Genomic DNA, 18123 nt, shown 5'->3' on the forward strand with positions numbered 1-18123 from the left:
CATTTCCTTTTTATTTCGTGTGGTGTGGTGTGTGTGTGTGTGGGCTGCACGACTGAATGACAATAAGCTCCTCTTCTCTATGTAAATGCAACTGCCTCTGCAAAACCACATGAATAACTGCAAAAATGTTAAAATAAAAACTCTATGCAAATTAGGCACTCATACAGTATAGGCAGTATTGTCCCCATTTCTTCATCTTCTTCTTTTTCTTCCTCCATCATCATCCCCTTCTTCTTCTTCCTCTTCCTCTTCTTCTACAACATTCACCACCACTGCAAAAACAAAGACGGCAGCGAAACGCGCGCATATCTTACAGGCCTGGCCTACATTTCCTGACTTGCGAGTACAATTTAGAAGAGTCCCCACTGAGGCGTGGAGAGATTCAGCATTTGAGGGTTTGAAATCTTTATTTTTTATTTTTTTCATTACGTTGTGCGCGTTCAGGATGGACGGCAGCTCCGCTCGTTCTCTCAGCGTCCCCTCCCATCCCTCCATCCCTCCCTCTCTCCGTCCTCCATCTTTTGCCAGCAACATTCATCTTTTTGCTTTACACGTGTTTTTGGGACAACAGAAACCACAGCGGCTCGATTCGCACAGTTTCACCAACATCAAATACACTAACAGCTGTTAAAGGTTCAGCCACTTGCTTGTACTTGAGCGTTAAGAAGAGAGTCAGTGGACTTTTTTTTTTTGCGAGTGTCCCCGGGGGGACGGTCCAGGGCACGGAGATGTTTTTTGTTGTTCCGGATGCTGCGGTGGCGGCGGCAGCGAGTCGTCCACATGTTAATCCTTCACCACACAGAGGTAAATGTATGGACCGAGGGCCACGGGGAGCCGGCCGTAGTCAGATGTAGTACTCCTTCATGTTGTCCCTGACTGAGTTGTGGAGGTGCAGCTCTGTCCTGTAGTCTGTGTACATGCTCTGTCTGTGCTCCTCTTTGATGCTGCTGCCATTGCCGTTGCCGTTGCCGCCGCTTCCTCCGCCGCCGCTGCCGTTCGCCTGGGCCTGACGCTGCTGGTAGAGGAGGCGGCTCATCACGGCCAGAGCGCACACGGCGATGAAGACCACCGCCGTCACCACACCTGGAAACACAGCAGGGAGCACGGTCAGCCAAATTATAAGGTTAAAAATATATATATAAATAAATATAAATTAAGGTCTTAAAAAAGTAAAAGTCTTTTCACGACATTATAAAGTCTTAAATTTTGAAGGAATCCAAGTAGGGAAATGGCACTCGGATGCCGCCCAAGTCGAGCGAGTACTCGAGTACTCGGATATCAGCTACAGCCCTACTAGAAACAAAATCAAAAGAGCTGAGGCACATGTCATGACTGTCATGATTGTAGTTTTTGTTTTTGGGAGTTGAGCAATATTTCTTTTTTGGTAAACTTTTCCTTTGATTTATTACCCCAGCCTATTTTGAATTCTGTTGTAAGTGGTCTACAGTCTTAATCACAAACTAAAACTTTTTTTTTTATTGTGAAGCACAAGACAAACAACATAACGGACATACAGCAATGGATACACAAGATGTGCGTGTGTAGTTCGAGTGCAGTGTAATGTGGTGATGGTAATAGTGCAAAGATAAGGAAAGAAATTAAAGAATCACAACGCTGACATAGGTCGCAATAACAAACACGATATAAAGGGTAGTAGGGATAACAGTTGTGATAGCAAACATAACCTAACTCATAATAGTACTAATGACAGCATTCATTCTGAAGGTAAGAAGGAAGAAATAGGGACAGCCGGGATAAAGGATGAAAGAATGAAAGAGGGGAAGAGGGAGCAGAGGATGGATGCTTAAAGTGGAATTGGACGTGAGTGAATAAAAAAGAATAGAAAGATAAATTGATTAATTAATAAAATGAATGAAAGAAGCTGTGAAAATGGGATGAAAAAAATAAAAAGGACACTTTTGAACAAAAGGTGGAACTGTATTATTCTCTATTTGGAGGACTAATGGAGGAATATGGGTTATTATAAGACTGTCGTGTATCTCTAGGATTGATATTGTACTGCTGTTACTCCCTTTGGTGCAAATATCTATTCTCCGTGCGATTTCTCTTTATGGTATTTCTATTGCATTTTATTTACTTGTATTTCAATTCATAGGGTCCTACAGTATGTCAGTGAATGTTTTGTTTTGTGGTTAATGTTCAGTGGTTAATTAGTCATAGACATATAACACTTTGTATGGGTATCTTGTCTCCTCTGGTGCCATCACCAGGTCAAATTTAATATTTTCAATAATAAAAATAGAAATAAAACAGTTTTGATTTAATTAATCCATCAATTAATTTAGTTTTTGGTATTTAACATGTTCTGAGGAGTATAATACAACTTTTTTTTAAACCTGCCATAAGGAATCTGGGGGTAATCTTTGACAGATCGTTGAATTTTGATAAGCAGATTGACTCCGGCTATAATACGTTTAACCAAAGTTAAGCCTTTCCCGAACAGGCAGGACCTGGAAATGGCAATCCATGCTTTTACCAGCTCAAGATTGGACGACTGAAACGCTCTGTACATTGGTGTCAAACAATCCTCTCTCTCTCCCGCCTCCACTTGCTTCACAACGCCGCCGCACGCCTTTTAACTGTCCTCCACTCTCTCCACTGGCTTCCAGTTCAGTTCAGATTGTTTTTAAGCTTTTAACGTGTGTTTTTAAAGCTGTCAAGTCCGTCAACACCCCAGAGCTCTGTGAGCGCTTGTCGGCCCAACTCCTTTTAGAAGTCCTTATGATTTGCCGTAAACAATGGGGCGATAAGACTTTCGCTCTGGCCGCCCCATAAGCACTTACGAGCCATCAATGACCTGTTGCTTTTTAAGACCAATCTGAAAACCTCTTTATTCAGAATGGCTTTTAACATTGAGTGATTCTGTGACTTCTCTCTTCTTTACATGTTTTGTTTTTATTATTGTCTCTTTGATTGTCTTGTTCTTGTTGTGTTCTTAAGTTGTAATTTTTATGTAAAGCATTTTGTTAATCATTTTAGATACTGTAAAGTGCTATACAGTATAAATAAACTTTGATTTGATTGGATTGTGTTTGCTCAGTGAGACTGTTACAATAATTACACATTTCCAAGCTTCAGTTAAAGGGGAACTACGTAAGCCTGGTCGCTTTTCCGCTGTTTTGCTAACCCTCCTCCCTGCCATGTGCATTTGTTTACAACGAAGCTGGCGCAAAAGCAATCACTAGAGCGCTAGAAAATGTTATATATCATATACGATGTTACAACTTGTATATTTTTGTAGTCTTAGCCTCCACTTTCCCTGTAACAAGTTACAAGCCATTTATTAAACCATCACAATTACTCCGAAGCTGTTTGATTAAGGTAAAAATGTAGCATAGTTGAGCTACAAATCCTGCATAGTTCCTCTTTAAGTATGTATTCATAATTTATAAATCATTCTTTCTACATTGTTCATCTACTGTAAATAATTCGTTAATACTGACAATGAAACACTGACATCTCCTTCATATCTGGTTTGTAATTGATATCATACTTGATTGATGAAAGCTTAAAGATATTATAGATCAATAATGTTTAACTAATGCTGAACAGTGTGTAGTTATTATAAAGTGTTGAACTGGCTCTTGTTCCTTTCACACACTCATGTTGTTTTTTACTGTATTAACATGTTTTGTTGTTGATATCTTTAAATGCTGCTGTTGCTGCCTCGTGCCGTTTGTTTGTTGTTTGACTCGTGTCAGTGAATTTCAGTGTTTTTACATATCAAATGTCTTTTTGTTTCATTGAAACAAGAACTAATCATTGGGAACTCTGCTTTGATCCTCGTTAGCGGCTGTTGGACTGAGTGTAATGTATGTTCTGATCATCTCATTAACATCGTGCTTATACAATATTCATGCATTACCTCGTTTTTTTTGGACAGCGCCAACACACTGGTGCACTGTGTATATCACAACAACATGTCTCTCTCTCTCTCTCTCTCTCTCTCACACACACACACATTTCCCTCAAAATGTGTGTGTGTGCGTGAGAGAAAGAGAGACACACATTTTGAGGGAAATGTGTGTGTGTGTGGAGATAAAATCCAGATTTTGTTTGCAGCACAAACACAGAAAAGAAGGAGTTTTTCTTTCTTTTTTTCATTGAGCTGCTACTGATACGTTTAAAAACGCCTTGATCTACTTCTTAATCCTAAAGGACCAGTCTGGAGTCTCTGCTGGTTGCCTGGAAACTGGACCAAAGAAATGCTCCTGCACATGACCCCTCCTCCCTCCCTCTCTCCATCCCTCCATCCCTCCCTCTGCCCCCCGGGGAGGCAGGAAATTGTTGTTTTCACACTTTGGTTTTTTTCCTGTAATCAAAGAAACAAACTATATAACATGTTAATTAGGGAGTTTTAAAGCTGCAGCATCTGTGCTAACGCTAAGCTAACCATCACATGGCTACGGCCTGTTACAGAGCTACAGTACAGACGCTCAGTGGTTTAGGCTGCACATTGTGAAAAAATACACTCCATACTGTGTAATAACTACACTCTGACATTAAACACCTTACTATACTTTCATATTCCAGTATCTGCATAGTTTATATTTGTGATATATATAATATAGTTTGGGGTTTTATTGTTTTGGATGCTATTGTTCTAATGTTTTTATTGTTTAATGGTTATAGCTGCTGCCGTATTATGTTTTATTTTATTGAAATCACTTTGTAACACTGTTTTGAAGAGTGCTTTACAAATTAAGTTATTATTATTATGACATTCTCTACGTATATAGGATTGATGTATGTTTATCTTGTATATTATGTCATTTTTATAACTTATTATGCTATAACATTTCATGACATCTCACACAGAGATTTTTCTCTTACTCTACTATGGCCTTAATATAAGAACATATTATATCTGACTGTATTAAATACTATGAACGTTTTTATCTTTTTTACCTCATCATACTGTGACATTTCTTATGCCAAACTATACTATGACAGTTTTATGACTTACTATATGAAATATTTATACCTTGTCATAGTGTGGTACTGTTATACCTTGTTTTATTATGACATACTGTATTATACTCTGATATTATATGACTTATATGATACTATGAATTCTTTATAACTTACTATACTTTTATTTTTCTGATATTCGATATGTAGATAGAATATATGTATTATATCATGATACTACTGTACTGTATTAAAAACTATTTATTACATATTTATGACTTACTCTATGAAACTTTTATATCTCATCATATAATGACATATTTATGACATACTATACTATGAGTTTAATGACTTTGGATATTAATCTTTTATTCTATATACTATTATGATGACACACTGTATTTATTATACTATGACATATTTATGACTCTTCTTATGAAATGTTTAAACCTCATCACACGGTGACATTTTATACTTTATTACACCGTTATATTTTTATGACATACTACAGTGTGACATTTTTATGACCTGTTATTCTGTGAAGTATTTCATTATGACACTTTTATGACATACTGTATTAACTCTGACATATTTATGACTTACCATATGAGATTTTAATATCTTATCATTCTGTGATATATATTTTTAAACATCTTATTTGATGATGACATCTTTATGATTTACTGTACTGTGATATTTTTGATAACCGTGTGTCGATCAATATAATTTGAACCAAACTGGGTTTTGCGCATACTCTAAGTGTCAAATTGATCCTTTAAGTGACTTTCTTGCAAAACAAACGCTCCCTGTACAGAAACCTTTAACATTTCCATCATCGACTTGAATATAATTGACAAACCAAACTGCCTCGGTGCCAATGAAATGATGAAAATGAGCCTGAGACTGAGAACAGAGAGAGCGAGAGAGAGAGAGATGAGAGTGAAGACGGAGGCAAATGTAGAGAATGACAAATAACAAACAGCTGGGACTCATTTTCAATTAACCAAAGAAAAATAAAGCAGCACAGAGGAGAGAAAAACAGACCTGCGATCACTGCCAAATCCTTCTGGGTGCCATTGCCACGCGGCTCTTTATCTTTATTGGCTGTTACTGCTTGATCTGGAAGAGCAGAGAAGAGAAAGAGTGAATTCATTAATGTCCCTATTATACAGGAGACGCGAGTGGTGGCGTTGTTAAGATCTCGGGGATGTGATGTGTGTGCGTGGTTTCCACCTTTATCGCGGAGGTGTAATTCAATGCACTTCACCGCTCGGCTGTGGAATTACGCAGAATTATATTACATGATAAGCAAGATGAAAGTTTAGGCGCGGTTTGCACCAACATGTCCGCCTCTTCTCCTCCACCTCCTCCACCTCCTTCCTGATCAGTTAAAGTGACTTTTAAATGTCATCACCATCATCTCATCTCAATATCGCCGATTTAAGTTTTCATCCCTGACGGAGACGCCCGGTCATTAGAGCCTGACCTGCGTTAGACCTCGCTGAGTGGGGAAAGGGCTGGAGGAGGCGGGGTTGTGGCTGATGTGTGCTGACCCATTTAACCCCTGTCAAAGTGTCAGACTGAGTGGCGGCGGGAGAGTGAATGAGTCTCGAGGCGTGCGGCCGGCGGATGCATGTTGCGGCTCCACATGACGAGTCCGCCGCTCCGTGTAGCTGCCAAAGCGATGATGGACAGAATTTCCATTACTCTGTGGATGAAGAGAGAGACTCGGCTCCACCTGCTGCCTCGCCAGACGGGACCATTAGGACGGCATCTTTACATAATCGCTCTCTATCTCTCCTCTCTCGGTTTCTTAATGTATATATGTATAAGCTGAGAGAAGATGGCAGAGGATGGATGTAAACAAAAACCAGCAGCACAAACTCCGCATGTCGCTTTCCATCTCGAAAAATGTTATGTTTTATTTCTCACCAGTGGTTGCCGCACCTGATTTAAAAGGCTTTAATTATGACTGTGCAGAGACATTTGTGTTGTTGCTATTGGACCGGTGACAGCGCCATTTATAAAAATAGAGAGGCATCTGCTGTGTCAGACAGATGACTGAAAACACAGCTGACGTGTGTCTGGTTGAGTCACACTCCCATTTGCTCGAAGTCTGTGGTTAAAGAAGTCAGATTTCAGGAGTCAAACGGTTAAACAGGAAGCAAGGCAGTTGTTGTGCTTTGAGGTTTTTTACTTCCCTTTGAGGCTCAACTTTGAGGTTTGACATGAACATGGAAACACATGAATAAACGTGTTACACATGTACAGTGAAATAAGAAGATATGTTTATGGTTTTTAGAGTCAAAAGCCATCTCAGTGTGGCTTCTCTCTGGAGCTGTAGTAACAACAGGTTGGTGCCAGCCAATCGGAAGAGAGGAGGCTCTGAGCATCTCCTTCTGAGCTATCCAATAAAAAGAGAGCAGATTTCTGGTAAAAAACACCCAGAGAAACCAAATCCTGCAATTGCTGGATGGTGGCTGTGGTACAGGTGGTGGGCGGGGCTTGGTGACTACTTTGTTGTGACATCATAAAGTTACAGGAAGTCCTGACGGCTTGTTTTAAGGCTCAGATTCTGAATTTTAGAGCTATGTATATCACCTTTTTACTCTTTCTTTGTGTATTGAATGACATGTTATTTATTTAATGTGTATTTTATGTGGTTTTATGTGGTTAAGCCAAAGACAAATTTTCACATAAAAGGAAAGATTAAGATTAATACAGGATGTGTCCAAGATGGATCTGACCATCAGAACCCAATTCTAGTAAAACGTTTTTCTGTAGGATCAGGCAAAAACTTTGTGAGAAATAAAAAAAACAACAACTAAGCAATAACCAGTTTTGTTGCTTTACATTGTGTCAATCAATATCAACACTCTTGGTGGGGGTTGAGTTCAATCCCATCTGTTCTTCCTTAACCTTAATGTGCAGCGTTATCTTTATACCTCTAAAAGTTGTGGGGTCACTACAGGAAACAGAGTTGTAATCTGTGCAAACCTGAATGACAGAAACACACAGGCCCAACGATGCATCTGGCACAGAGAGGCTGAGAGAATCAATGAGCTGCCCACATCTCTACAAGGAAATAAGATTTCGCCCGTTTTAAATATAAAAGAAACATCAATCAATATGTGGTTGATATTGCGGCAGCCCGCCACAAATAAATCAATGTATGGGAAACACTGATAGCCGCAAGCTACCTGTGTTTAGTGTGCAGCAAAACACACACAAACCTACTGTTTCCTGTGTTAAAGTCTGGCTATATATTACATCTGATAAATGCAACAGGTGTCAGTGAACACAACACGACGCACTGCAGCGAGTGGAGCTGCAGAGGGAACGAATGGGAGGAAGATGAAGTGAAAACAAAGAGCCGACAGCCGAGCAGCAGAGTCGAGCACTTTAACTTTAGTACAGGCCAAAAGACAGAGAAATTAATTAGAGCTGCAACTATCTTCTTTTTTTTTTTTATTGGAGAGGCGGAGTGGAGCTGGAACGTCTGGGCTCGGGTCCAAGAGTTAGAAAAACCTCATTGGAAATCCCGCTGACATTCATAACTATGCTAATAAGTAAAACTCCAGCGTTGGAACGGAGCCTTTATCAACAGTTCGCCGTGTGATTCACTTCATGTGTTTGCAAAAGTACTGAAGTTGTTTGAAGGGTGAACTAATGTTGTTGTTTATACAGTATTTAGCAGCCTTTAATGAACACCATTCCCCATAAGGCCTCGGCCTCTGGGTCAAAAACCACGGCTCGACCCAAAGAGGTGAGTCCGCGAGGGAGCGCAGGGGTCGTTCACACGGGAGGAGAGAACGATGAGGAAGTTTAAAGAATGGAGGAGAGCCGTGGTGAATTTTATGGAGATACATGGAGAATTTCTCCACCATTGGAAACCGTATCTACTCGACTCTATTCATTTTTGGTACCAGATACTAACACAGTCTGTGCTGCATTGCTGTTATGGTGTGATATAATATATATTCAACATGCCACACTCTTAAAAAATTGAGGATATTGATGCACATTAAAACATCTGCACTTCCTCATTTGACCATTGTTTGGTTTTTCCAGTTCTACAGTAGCTGCCACACTACATTGATTGATTGAGGCCAGTTTGCACCAACCAGGTTTAATTTAATCTTCCATTATCTAATCAGAGTTTAGTAAAACTAGGTTTGAATTAGTTAATTCAGGTTTAAGACAAGACCTGTTGCACCATTTCAAATTAAACTCAGTGTTTAGTGCTTTTAATCCGACTCGACTGGCACTGTTGATTTTTACGAGTTGGATGTTGCATCCTATTGTACCTACAGTATACCATCTTCAGTACCGTACTTGTATAGTGTTTTGGCATATAGTATCTGGTTATTTTCAAGTGCAATACTACACAATTGTGCTTACCTTTGATATTTAATTTTTTTTACTGTTGTCTTATCACTGTTGATGAATGTACGGGATAATTAAGGGATAATAAAGTTTACTTGACTCGACTCATCACGTTTTCAATTGTGTAAGTGTTCATATGAAAATAAAGAATCAAATCAAATAAATAGATAAATACAAAAGTAAATATATACATGTAAATAATCTGCTGCTGTTAGGGCCTTCTTATGTATTAAGGAGTGGTGGAGGGGCAGCCAGTAAATGTTTACAGCTGCTTTTCCTAAACAAAATGTCACTTTTTTTTTTAACAAATTGCTGCTGATTGATCAGAGAACATGGAGCCAAAACCACAGGAACACATGAACATGACAGTTTAGTGATTATGAAGATATAAGAATACAAAGAAAAGCAGAAAATCCATACGATTGATTAAAGCAGAAGTAAGCGATCCGGTCGTTTTGGCTAATGCTGCGTTCCAGGTAGGCTTTTGAAACCGTAAATTACAGCTTCAAGTCACAACTTACGACTTTGTAGCGTTCCAGGCAACCCACTCGTGTTTTTCCGACCTGTTTTTAAGTCACTATAACGGCCACTCGTAACTTCCGACCCGTGAACTTGTACCAGATCGAACTGGTACGACTTCACAGGTCGGAAAAACACGAGTTACGGGCTGCCTTGAACGCACCATAACGTCCTCGTCGCTACGTCACCACATTCACGGCGTCCCTTGGCTGCACACACAGCCCTGCATGCCGTTCTCTCTCCTCATTGGATAAAAATTGTAGGATACGAGAAAAGTTTTCTCCTCGGCTCAGAGCAGAGCAGAGGGACTGACAGACCCGTGTTTCGGTCCAAACACTCTATGTAAGTGATTGCTGTCGGAAGATATAACTATTTAAGACTTATATTAACACAAAAATATCGCTTACTTCTGCTTTAATTGGAATTAGAAAATCAACTGATTAACTGGATGTCTATTAACAGATAAAACAACAGCCAGTTCAGTTCTGACGATCTAGACTTAACTAAACCAGTGTTTGTTTAGCATGAAGCTCAACTTGGAAATGACTTCATAGCAGTGTGTGTGTGTGTGTGTGTATGTGTGTGTGTGTTACCTTGTAGAGTGTGTGAAGTGGACTCGGCCAGAGCTCCACAGTTGGACTGGACCAGCGGACCGCGGATGGTGACCAATGAGCTTCCTCGGTTGGTCAGCGCTGCCTTGAGCGGCGCCACGTGGTTGAACTGCACCGAGGAGAGGCAGCCGATGAAACCTTTAGAAGCTGCTTGCATCACTTCCTCGTTGAGGTTCTCTCTCCCTGCAGTCGGGTGAAAAAAAAAAGAAAGAAAAATATATGTTGATACTGATCCGGTGAGAGAATGGAGACAGGAAGTGAAGCCGGGGCGGCGGGGGGGAGGCGGGGCATTAATGGGGATGATGTTGAGTTTTTCAGCGTCATGGAGCACTTACTGGTGACTTTGCCCAATGTCAAGGATCTGATTAAGATCAACTCTGCATCAGATGACAGCATGTACTTTCTGTGGATGTCCTGGTCGATCTGGTTGAGTGGAAAGAAATCAAATAACAAGGCGATTACAAGAAATCTGAACCGAGGCAACACCACCAGCAGCAGCAGCAGTAGAAGCAGCAGCAGCAGCATTTCAGCACATTATAGATTGAGAATTGTGTTCTCTGCAGCTTCGCACGGCGCCACGTCCGCCCACAGTTCGCTTTGAAGTGGCTCAGACCTTTCGCTTCTGCTCCGGCGTGCTGACTCAGACGCATCACTTAACCTGAGGATCCGCAATTGTTTTCTGCAGGATCTGGATTACGTGTGACTGACGTCCGCAGCGGACCCTCTCCACCCGTCGAGTGTTCGGATGGCAAGTGGGGAATTCAGCTCTAAGTCCCTGTGTCTTGTTTTTTCCGAAGTGCAGAGCCGAGCTGCTTCACACTCAACACGCCGCCGCCGCTGCCGCCTAAACACCGTTCAAGTGTAAATATATGTAACGTTAGAGGCTGCGGAAAAGTTTCTATTTTCACGCAGAGTTCTCCACGTCTGCACTTCACCTCCTTTGATCAGCAGATCAACAAGTCGCCGCTCCGATGTGTTTTCTCCTTCCACTTCAGCACTACAATTATTTATGCATTTGGGAAATTTTAGGGAGGAAAACAAACCGTCTTTCAGTTTTCGCATCAACATATCAGACACAATGTTTGAAAACATCAGTGAAAGTAAGTTTTTTTTTTTCAACCTTTATTTATTCAGAGTCATTTCACTCTTTCCGGTTTTCACACTTCCTGTCAGGTTCTGGTTTTAGACTCATTCCCTCTTCTGTTTTGAAGTAGATTGTGTCCGTTGTTGGTTTTTACTTCCCGTCTCCGTGTCACCTTTAATGTGCTTCAATTTACGGTTTATACCCAATGAAAAGTGCTAATGTGTGTGGAGGGAAAGATGAAAAGCATTAAATGTGTCTGATGTGTGATTTGCATCTAAGTGATTGAGAAACACTGCAGGTCTCGGTCTGTTCTCACCTCCTCTGTTCGTCCTGTCTTGTGATCTGGACTCTCTGTTTCTCTGTTCCTGCCTTGTTTTGTTTTACATTGTTTCATCTTTTCCTTTTTTTTCTCCTCACTAAACATCTGTTTTTGTTTGTCTGGATTCGGTCCCTGTGGTGTCTCCCACCTGACGGTTGTGCAGAGCGACCTCAGTCTGATCCACTGGGCGCTGAGCAGCAGTTGAGGGGGTTGAGGTTCTACGCTGGTGATAATGAGGAACTATATACTGTATATGTGCTGTTCTTTTACTTTTCCCATCCCAGATATCCTGAGGATCAAACCTGCGACCAGTCCACCCCTCCCACACTCACTACACAACGGTGAAACTTCAACTTTCCATTTAATTGGACCATTGTCCTTGTCCCAGTTGATAAGGACGGGGGGAGAATCGATTTAAAGGCCGACGTCTATCTGACTCCACCTTGGTGGTGATCTGTCACCTTTCAGCTTAAAGAGGAACTCTGCTACATTTTCACCTTAATTAAACAGCTTTGGAGTGATTGTGATGGATAAATAAATGACTTGTAGCTTGTTCCAGGGAGAATGGAGGCTCTCTGCCTTCCACCTATAGCGTCTCTTGGCTGAAAACCAACCTTGTAAGATCAGAGCCTCCGACCCGGTGTCCCAGCTCTCGTCTCTGCGGCACCGCCACACAAACGTAACGCGCCCCGTAACCCGCAATCTCTTGTTTATGACAGATAAGACTACACAAACATACACATCATCTATGATAAATAATGGGTTTGCCGACTCACTGGCTTCGTTGAAAACAAATGCACATGGCCGAGAGGAGGGTTAGCAACACAGAGGAGGAGAGACCGGACTTAAGAGTCGAACCAAACCAAGCAACCGACACGCTGGTAGCACATCGAGTGGTGAAAACATGGACGACTTTCTACTTTTGAGTCAAAGCCAGAGGCGGAAACTGTAGAGCTCAGAGCAGGTCAAAGGTGACACCAGACATGATACTTTGACTTGACTCTGTGCTCTGCTGCTCAGTTATTCTATGAATAGTAGAAACTGTCGACTGTAGAGCTCAGAGCAGTGAGGACGTTCAGAGTCTGACTGATGTGAACGTGAAGGAGGAATTCAACTCTGAACCAAATGATCTGGGTGAAATATATGTCTTTCAATCCATCCATCAATATCTTATAAAACTAAACATCTGGATCTGAACGGTTATTGTCACGTTACTAAAACAAAGACTAAGTGTCTCTCTGGCGTCCACTGTGACATCACTGCTCTGTGGGGTCAAAGGTGCAACCAGATACCTTGACCCGACTCTGTGCTCTGCTGCTCAGTTATTCTATAAATAGTAGAAACTGTTGACACTGAGTGTGGAACAGATCACAGCACTGAGAGCAAACACTGCTCCGCTCTGCGTCTTTATTTGATCTGCGACTCGACTCGACTCGCCTCGACTCGCCTCTCTGAGCTGAAACGACTCAGCGACTCACTCACCTGGACGTAGAGGCTTTTGCCGACCCGGTGGATCCTGACGCGGTGCAGGCGGCCGTCTGCCAGGTTGCCGGGGGCGGGGCTGAACACATCTGGACTGCGGTCTGTCTGCAGGTGATACCAGATCTGCAGACTCCCTGGATAACACAGCACAAACACACACACACACACACGGAGCTTTAAAGGGACATTGTGTAACTTCTCCTGTTATCTATTCACAAAAATCGATTATTTTGTTCAAAAGTCTGTTTTTCATTAACCAGTAATCCCCCCCATCAACAAAGTGAAGTGTTCCTTTCAGCTCTGAATGAGCCGTTCATATCATTCATATCTACATGGAGCGGGTAAGCTCGGTGCTGCTGCCATGTGGTGTCGCCATGTTTTTACGTTCAAGTGGCAGCGTGACGGTAGGAAACCACGGAAACTCAGCGGAGACACCGGAGCTGTCGGCTCAGGTCGAGGTGGCGTCTGTGAGAAGTCACCGCGGTAACGCAGTGAGGAGGAATGGAGCGTTACACTGATGCTGCATTCACCTGCAGTTGGGCAGACGGCCGTCGCTAACAAACCAGATGTCATTTTAGTCACAGAAGTCCAGAGAAAGACGGTAAAACGTGGGTCAGGTAAACAATACGACATCGCCATGATAACATATTGTCACGTGTATTGTTTTGCCTTGTGCTGACGGACCACTTGTTTACATAGAGGCTTGTTAGCGGCTGTCGTCCGTCTGCCGTCTGCCCAATTTCACGTGAATGCAACATGAAAAATACGCCTGAGTTGCTTGCGATCTACAACCGCAACGCTAGATGGGAGGAATTCCTACACAATGTACCTTTAAACTCTCCTTTAAACAAGACAACACTTCACCAAGATCAGCTGCATTCACTCCTCTCACTCTATAAAAAGTGTATTAAACATGAAACGCACTCTCCTTTGGTTTGAAGTGTCTATACAGTGGGTTAGAAAGCCAAACAGAAGGAGAGAGGAGAACACACCTACCGACTGAAACAATGTGGCTGTTGTGTATAAATAGGGCGCTATATCTAAACTTCTTCAATTGCCTTTTGAAATATACAAATATTTATCTCATAGCTCTTCACTCCCACACTGAATAAGTCAATATGTGCTCAGTGTTTCTCCCACACACACACACACACACACACACACACTCAAACTCAAACTCACACACACAGCTGCTGCCGGATCAAAGAGCTCTGCATTGTCAAGTGGAACTGGGTCAATATTACAATTCCCAGTCTGTAGGTGAAGGGCTTTGTGTTGTGATTCATTTCAAATCCTGCAAGTGCTCCTATAGATGAAGGTCGGCGTGGATGAAGTGTCTCCTCTGCCCTTCAGTGTTTACACAGATGTGAGGAACATGGGCGTTCAAGTTAGACAGGGAGTGAGGAAAAAAAAAAAGAAAAAAAAAGAAAGCATCAGGACTTCGGAGTCTGGGAGAAAAAAAAAAACACAAAGCTTTGTTTCAAAGTTTGGACTCAGATGAAGACGGCCCAGTCAATCCTCTGTGCAAAATCACCGGGGTCAACACCACAGAGCCAGAGGTTTAAAGGTCATGAAAGTTGAATTCAACATGAAATAAATACTGTAACTTTTTCCAATACAGACTGAGAATAACAATAATTGAGCCCGCGGGCTAAAGGAATCGACATGTGGATTTAGCTCCTGAGCCACAGACGGCTCGCAGACCGCAGCCTTGCTTCACCCAGCTCGTACTCGCACACAACAACCCCAATCAGGTCACTCTCCTCTGCCTCTGACTTCAGGTCATCCACGCTTTTATCACTTTCAGGCTTGACCATTGTACGGCTCTTTATTCCCGCATCACAGATCCAACAACATCCACAGATTATAATTAATTCAGCACGTTGCTGCTGCTGCTGCTGCTGCTGCTGCTGCCAGGCTTTTAACACATGGCACCACGCTGAACCATTCGCTGGTGACCTGATTGGTTTTAAGATTTTATTGCTGGGTTTTAAAGCTCCTGCACGCTCAGGCTGCAGCGAGACACGACCGCTGGTTCCTAAATGTGGACCAGTCGCTCCAGTTCAGACCAGTTCAGGCTGCTGGGACGAGATCTCAGGCCTCTTTTAAACACTAACTGGCTTTTTCTTTACTGCTGACTCTGCTGTAAGTTTTACTTTAATTACTGTTTTTTTATTGTTATCTTACAATTTCAATTGTTAATCACTTGGAAACTAAATTGGTTTTTGAAAGGGTTACTGTTAGCGATATGAATAAAGTTTATTATTATGGTATTATTATTATTATAATAACCTTCAAAATACAGCTCCATTTTGACCTCACAGAGCCATAATAATGAATCACACGGCTCTAATTTCAGCTGAGAGCTTCATCTGTCAAACACACACAATATGTTTACATCCCAGTATTTACCATGCAAACTACTGTATATGACATCATATCAGGCCTGTTTACACCTGTATAACACAACCAGTTCATTATGGAGCTGTTAGCAGTGTTGCTAACAGTGTAGTCCCTAAGTATCAATGTGTGAGTGAGTAAATTCACTCCAATAAATGTATAAATGCATCTCAAAGAATCACAGATGAGACATCAGGGCTCAGTAGACAGGAGAAGCTGGGGCATGAACCACCGACTTCCTGCCCTAGGAATCGACCGATACATTTTTTTCAGGGCTGATACTGATACCGATTATTAGTAATCAAGAAAACCGATAACCTATGTTATGTAGAACTGATACTCAGTTGTTGTAAAAAAGATTTAGGTGTCAGAATTTAGAATAACACCCCTGGGATCAGACTGAATACAGCAAATTGTTTGTTTCTTTTTTGTGCACTGTAAAAATCTGTGATAAAAAGACCTTAAAGTTTTGCAGAACAACACAAACTCCAACACAGATCTTGGTTCAGTGGGCGGGGGGACACTGTTATACAGCTAAGAGTCGTGACTTCAGGCAGACAGACGGCTACATTAGAGCCAAAGGAGCATGTTTTTAAAAATAAATGTGTTTAATTGGTTATCGGTGAAAAAACGTCCGATACTGATGCTGAATATTGGCCGATATTATCTACTAATGCCGACCATTGGTCCGTCCCCAGCCCCCCCGCACTAAAAAACCGGCGCGTACCGTTCTTGGCGAGGATGACGGCGATGTACTGGTGGCTGAAGGTGCTGACGGACAGCAGCATGGCCGGCCGCTGGGACGTGACGAAGCTGAAGGCGACATCCTCCCTGGCTCTGCTGCTGCTCTCCGTGGAGACGCTGGTGGCCTGCGAGCTCCGGTTCTGCATCACTGAGAAGGGCTCCTGGAAGGTGTAGGTCACCGAGGACTCTCTGTCGAAGGACACCGACACCTCTGCAACACAGAGCGAGGGGGGAGGAGGGAGGGGGAGAGGGGGGAGAAAGTGAGAATAAAGACAGAAACAGGTTTCAGTGCAGGACGCTCACTCCTGACTCTTTTTGAATCAAGATCAAAAGACTAAAGCCGAGCTGACAAGGGTCTCTCTGCAGAGATGAAGTGGCGTCTATCTGCAGGTGCACATGGACTCAGGTGGATTTACAATGCACTTAATTAAAAAATAGCCAGATAGGCATCAGTATCAGACTCTCAGAGCAAGGCTGCTGCAAAACATCTGACAATATTTCATGTTATCTGTGGCATAAACAGACTTTGATGTGTAAAGTTCTGCTTTAAGGAAGACTGTTGTCCCCCCAGGCGATCGGAGCGAGAGCCGGAGCAGAGGTGTCGTCCCTCTCCTGGCTGCTGTTATGGCTGCTGCTGCTGCTGGAGAAGGAGGAGGAGGAGGGATAGGAAAGTGGTGGGGAGGTTTAAAGGGGAACTATGTAAGATTTGCACCTTAATTAAACAGCTTCAAATTAATTGTGGTATTTAAATGAGTTGTTCCAGGGAGGATGGAGGCTCTCTCTGGCTCTCGTCTCTTGGCTGAAAACCAAGCTTGTAAGATCAGAGCCTCCGACCCGGTGGCCCAGCTCTCGCCTTGCCAGAAACATTGACTGCTTCACGGCACTACGACTCAAACACGCCTGCTAATCTGTAATCTCTTGTTGTTCTTGAAAACAATATGCACCATATGGACTCTTTGACATCGGTCCATAAAACCTGGGACACCCTGCTGGCTTGTATTAGCAACCGTCTTACTGTATGGTTTTTCCTGATGATGCAGAGGATGCTTCTTAAAAGAACTGGCTGTATTTATTTATCTTTTTCCCCCCTCTTTATCGTTACTTTACTCTATATTTACTTATTGTACTGTATGTTGCTATGTAACAATTTAGGGTAACACTTTATAATAAGTACACACTATTAAGCATTAATAAATACTGAATGAGTATGTAGTTCATAAATACAGTTAGTGCTTATCAATGATGAGTAAAACATTTTTAACTGTGTTTATAAACTACATACTAATGAGTATTCATGTGTTATAAATGATGAATTCAGTATTTATTACTTAACTAATGCTTAATAGTGTGTACTTATTATAAAGTGTTACCCAATTTAGTTTGACATCTGACATGGGTCATCAGGAGGGATAGTGGGATTCATGTTGGGGTTTTTCTTTCATTCTAATGCAAACACTCTGATGCAAAGTGAAGCTGATTTATGTTTCTGTACTGTCTGCAGAATTTGAATAAAGAAATTTAGGGGGAGAAAAAAAAGCATAGTTCCCCTTTAAACCAGCAGTACTGCAGCAGAGTGAGTCTGTTTGTGTGATGCTGACGAACTAAAGCTGCTGATTCAACCTCATCAAAGAGAAAACAATGAAAGC

The 18123-nt window shown here is 42.0% G+C and overlaps 1 protein-coding gene across 1 annotated transcript in view; it reads right to left on the reverse strand.

Moving 5' to 3' along the window:
- Positions 1-592: 592 nt before the first annotated feature.
- The window catches only part of cntnap5a (contactin associated protein family member 5a), a 126344-nt gene continuing 108813 nt past the window's right edge, over positions 593-18123 (reverse strand). Inside the window, exons 19-24 of the mRNA XM_083997498.1 lie at positions 16461-16688; positions 13334-13467; positions 10784-10871; positions 10431-10631; positions 5977-6051; positions 593-1083 (exon numbers count right to left, since the gene is read on the reverse strand). Of these exons, the coding sequence (XP_083853624.1) occupies positions 845-1083; positions 5977-6051; positions 10431-10631; positions 10784-10871; positions 13334-13467; positions 16461-16688 (965 nt within the window). The 3' untranslated portion in view covers positions 593-844. The remainder of the gene's footprint in view (positions 1084-5976; positions 6052-10430; positions 10632-10783; positions 10872-13333; positions 13468-16460; positions 16689-18123) is intronic.

The sequence above is a fragment of the Trachurus trachurus genome, assembly GCF_905171665.1.
Source record: "Trachurus trachurus genome assembly, chromosome: 21".
Taxonomy (NCBI): domain Eukaryota; kingdom Metazoa; phylum Chordata; class Actinopteri; order Carangiformes; family Carangidae; genus Trachurus; species Trachurus trachurus.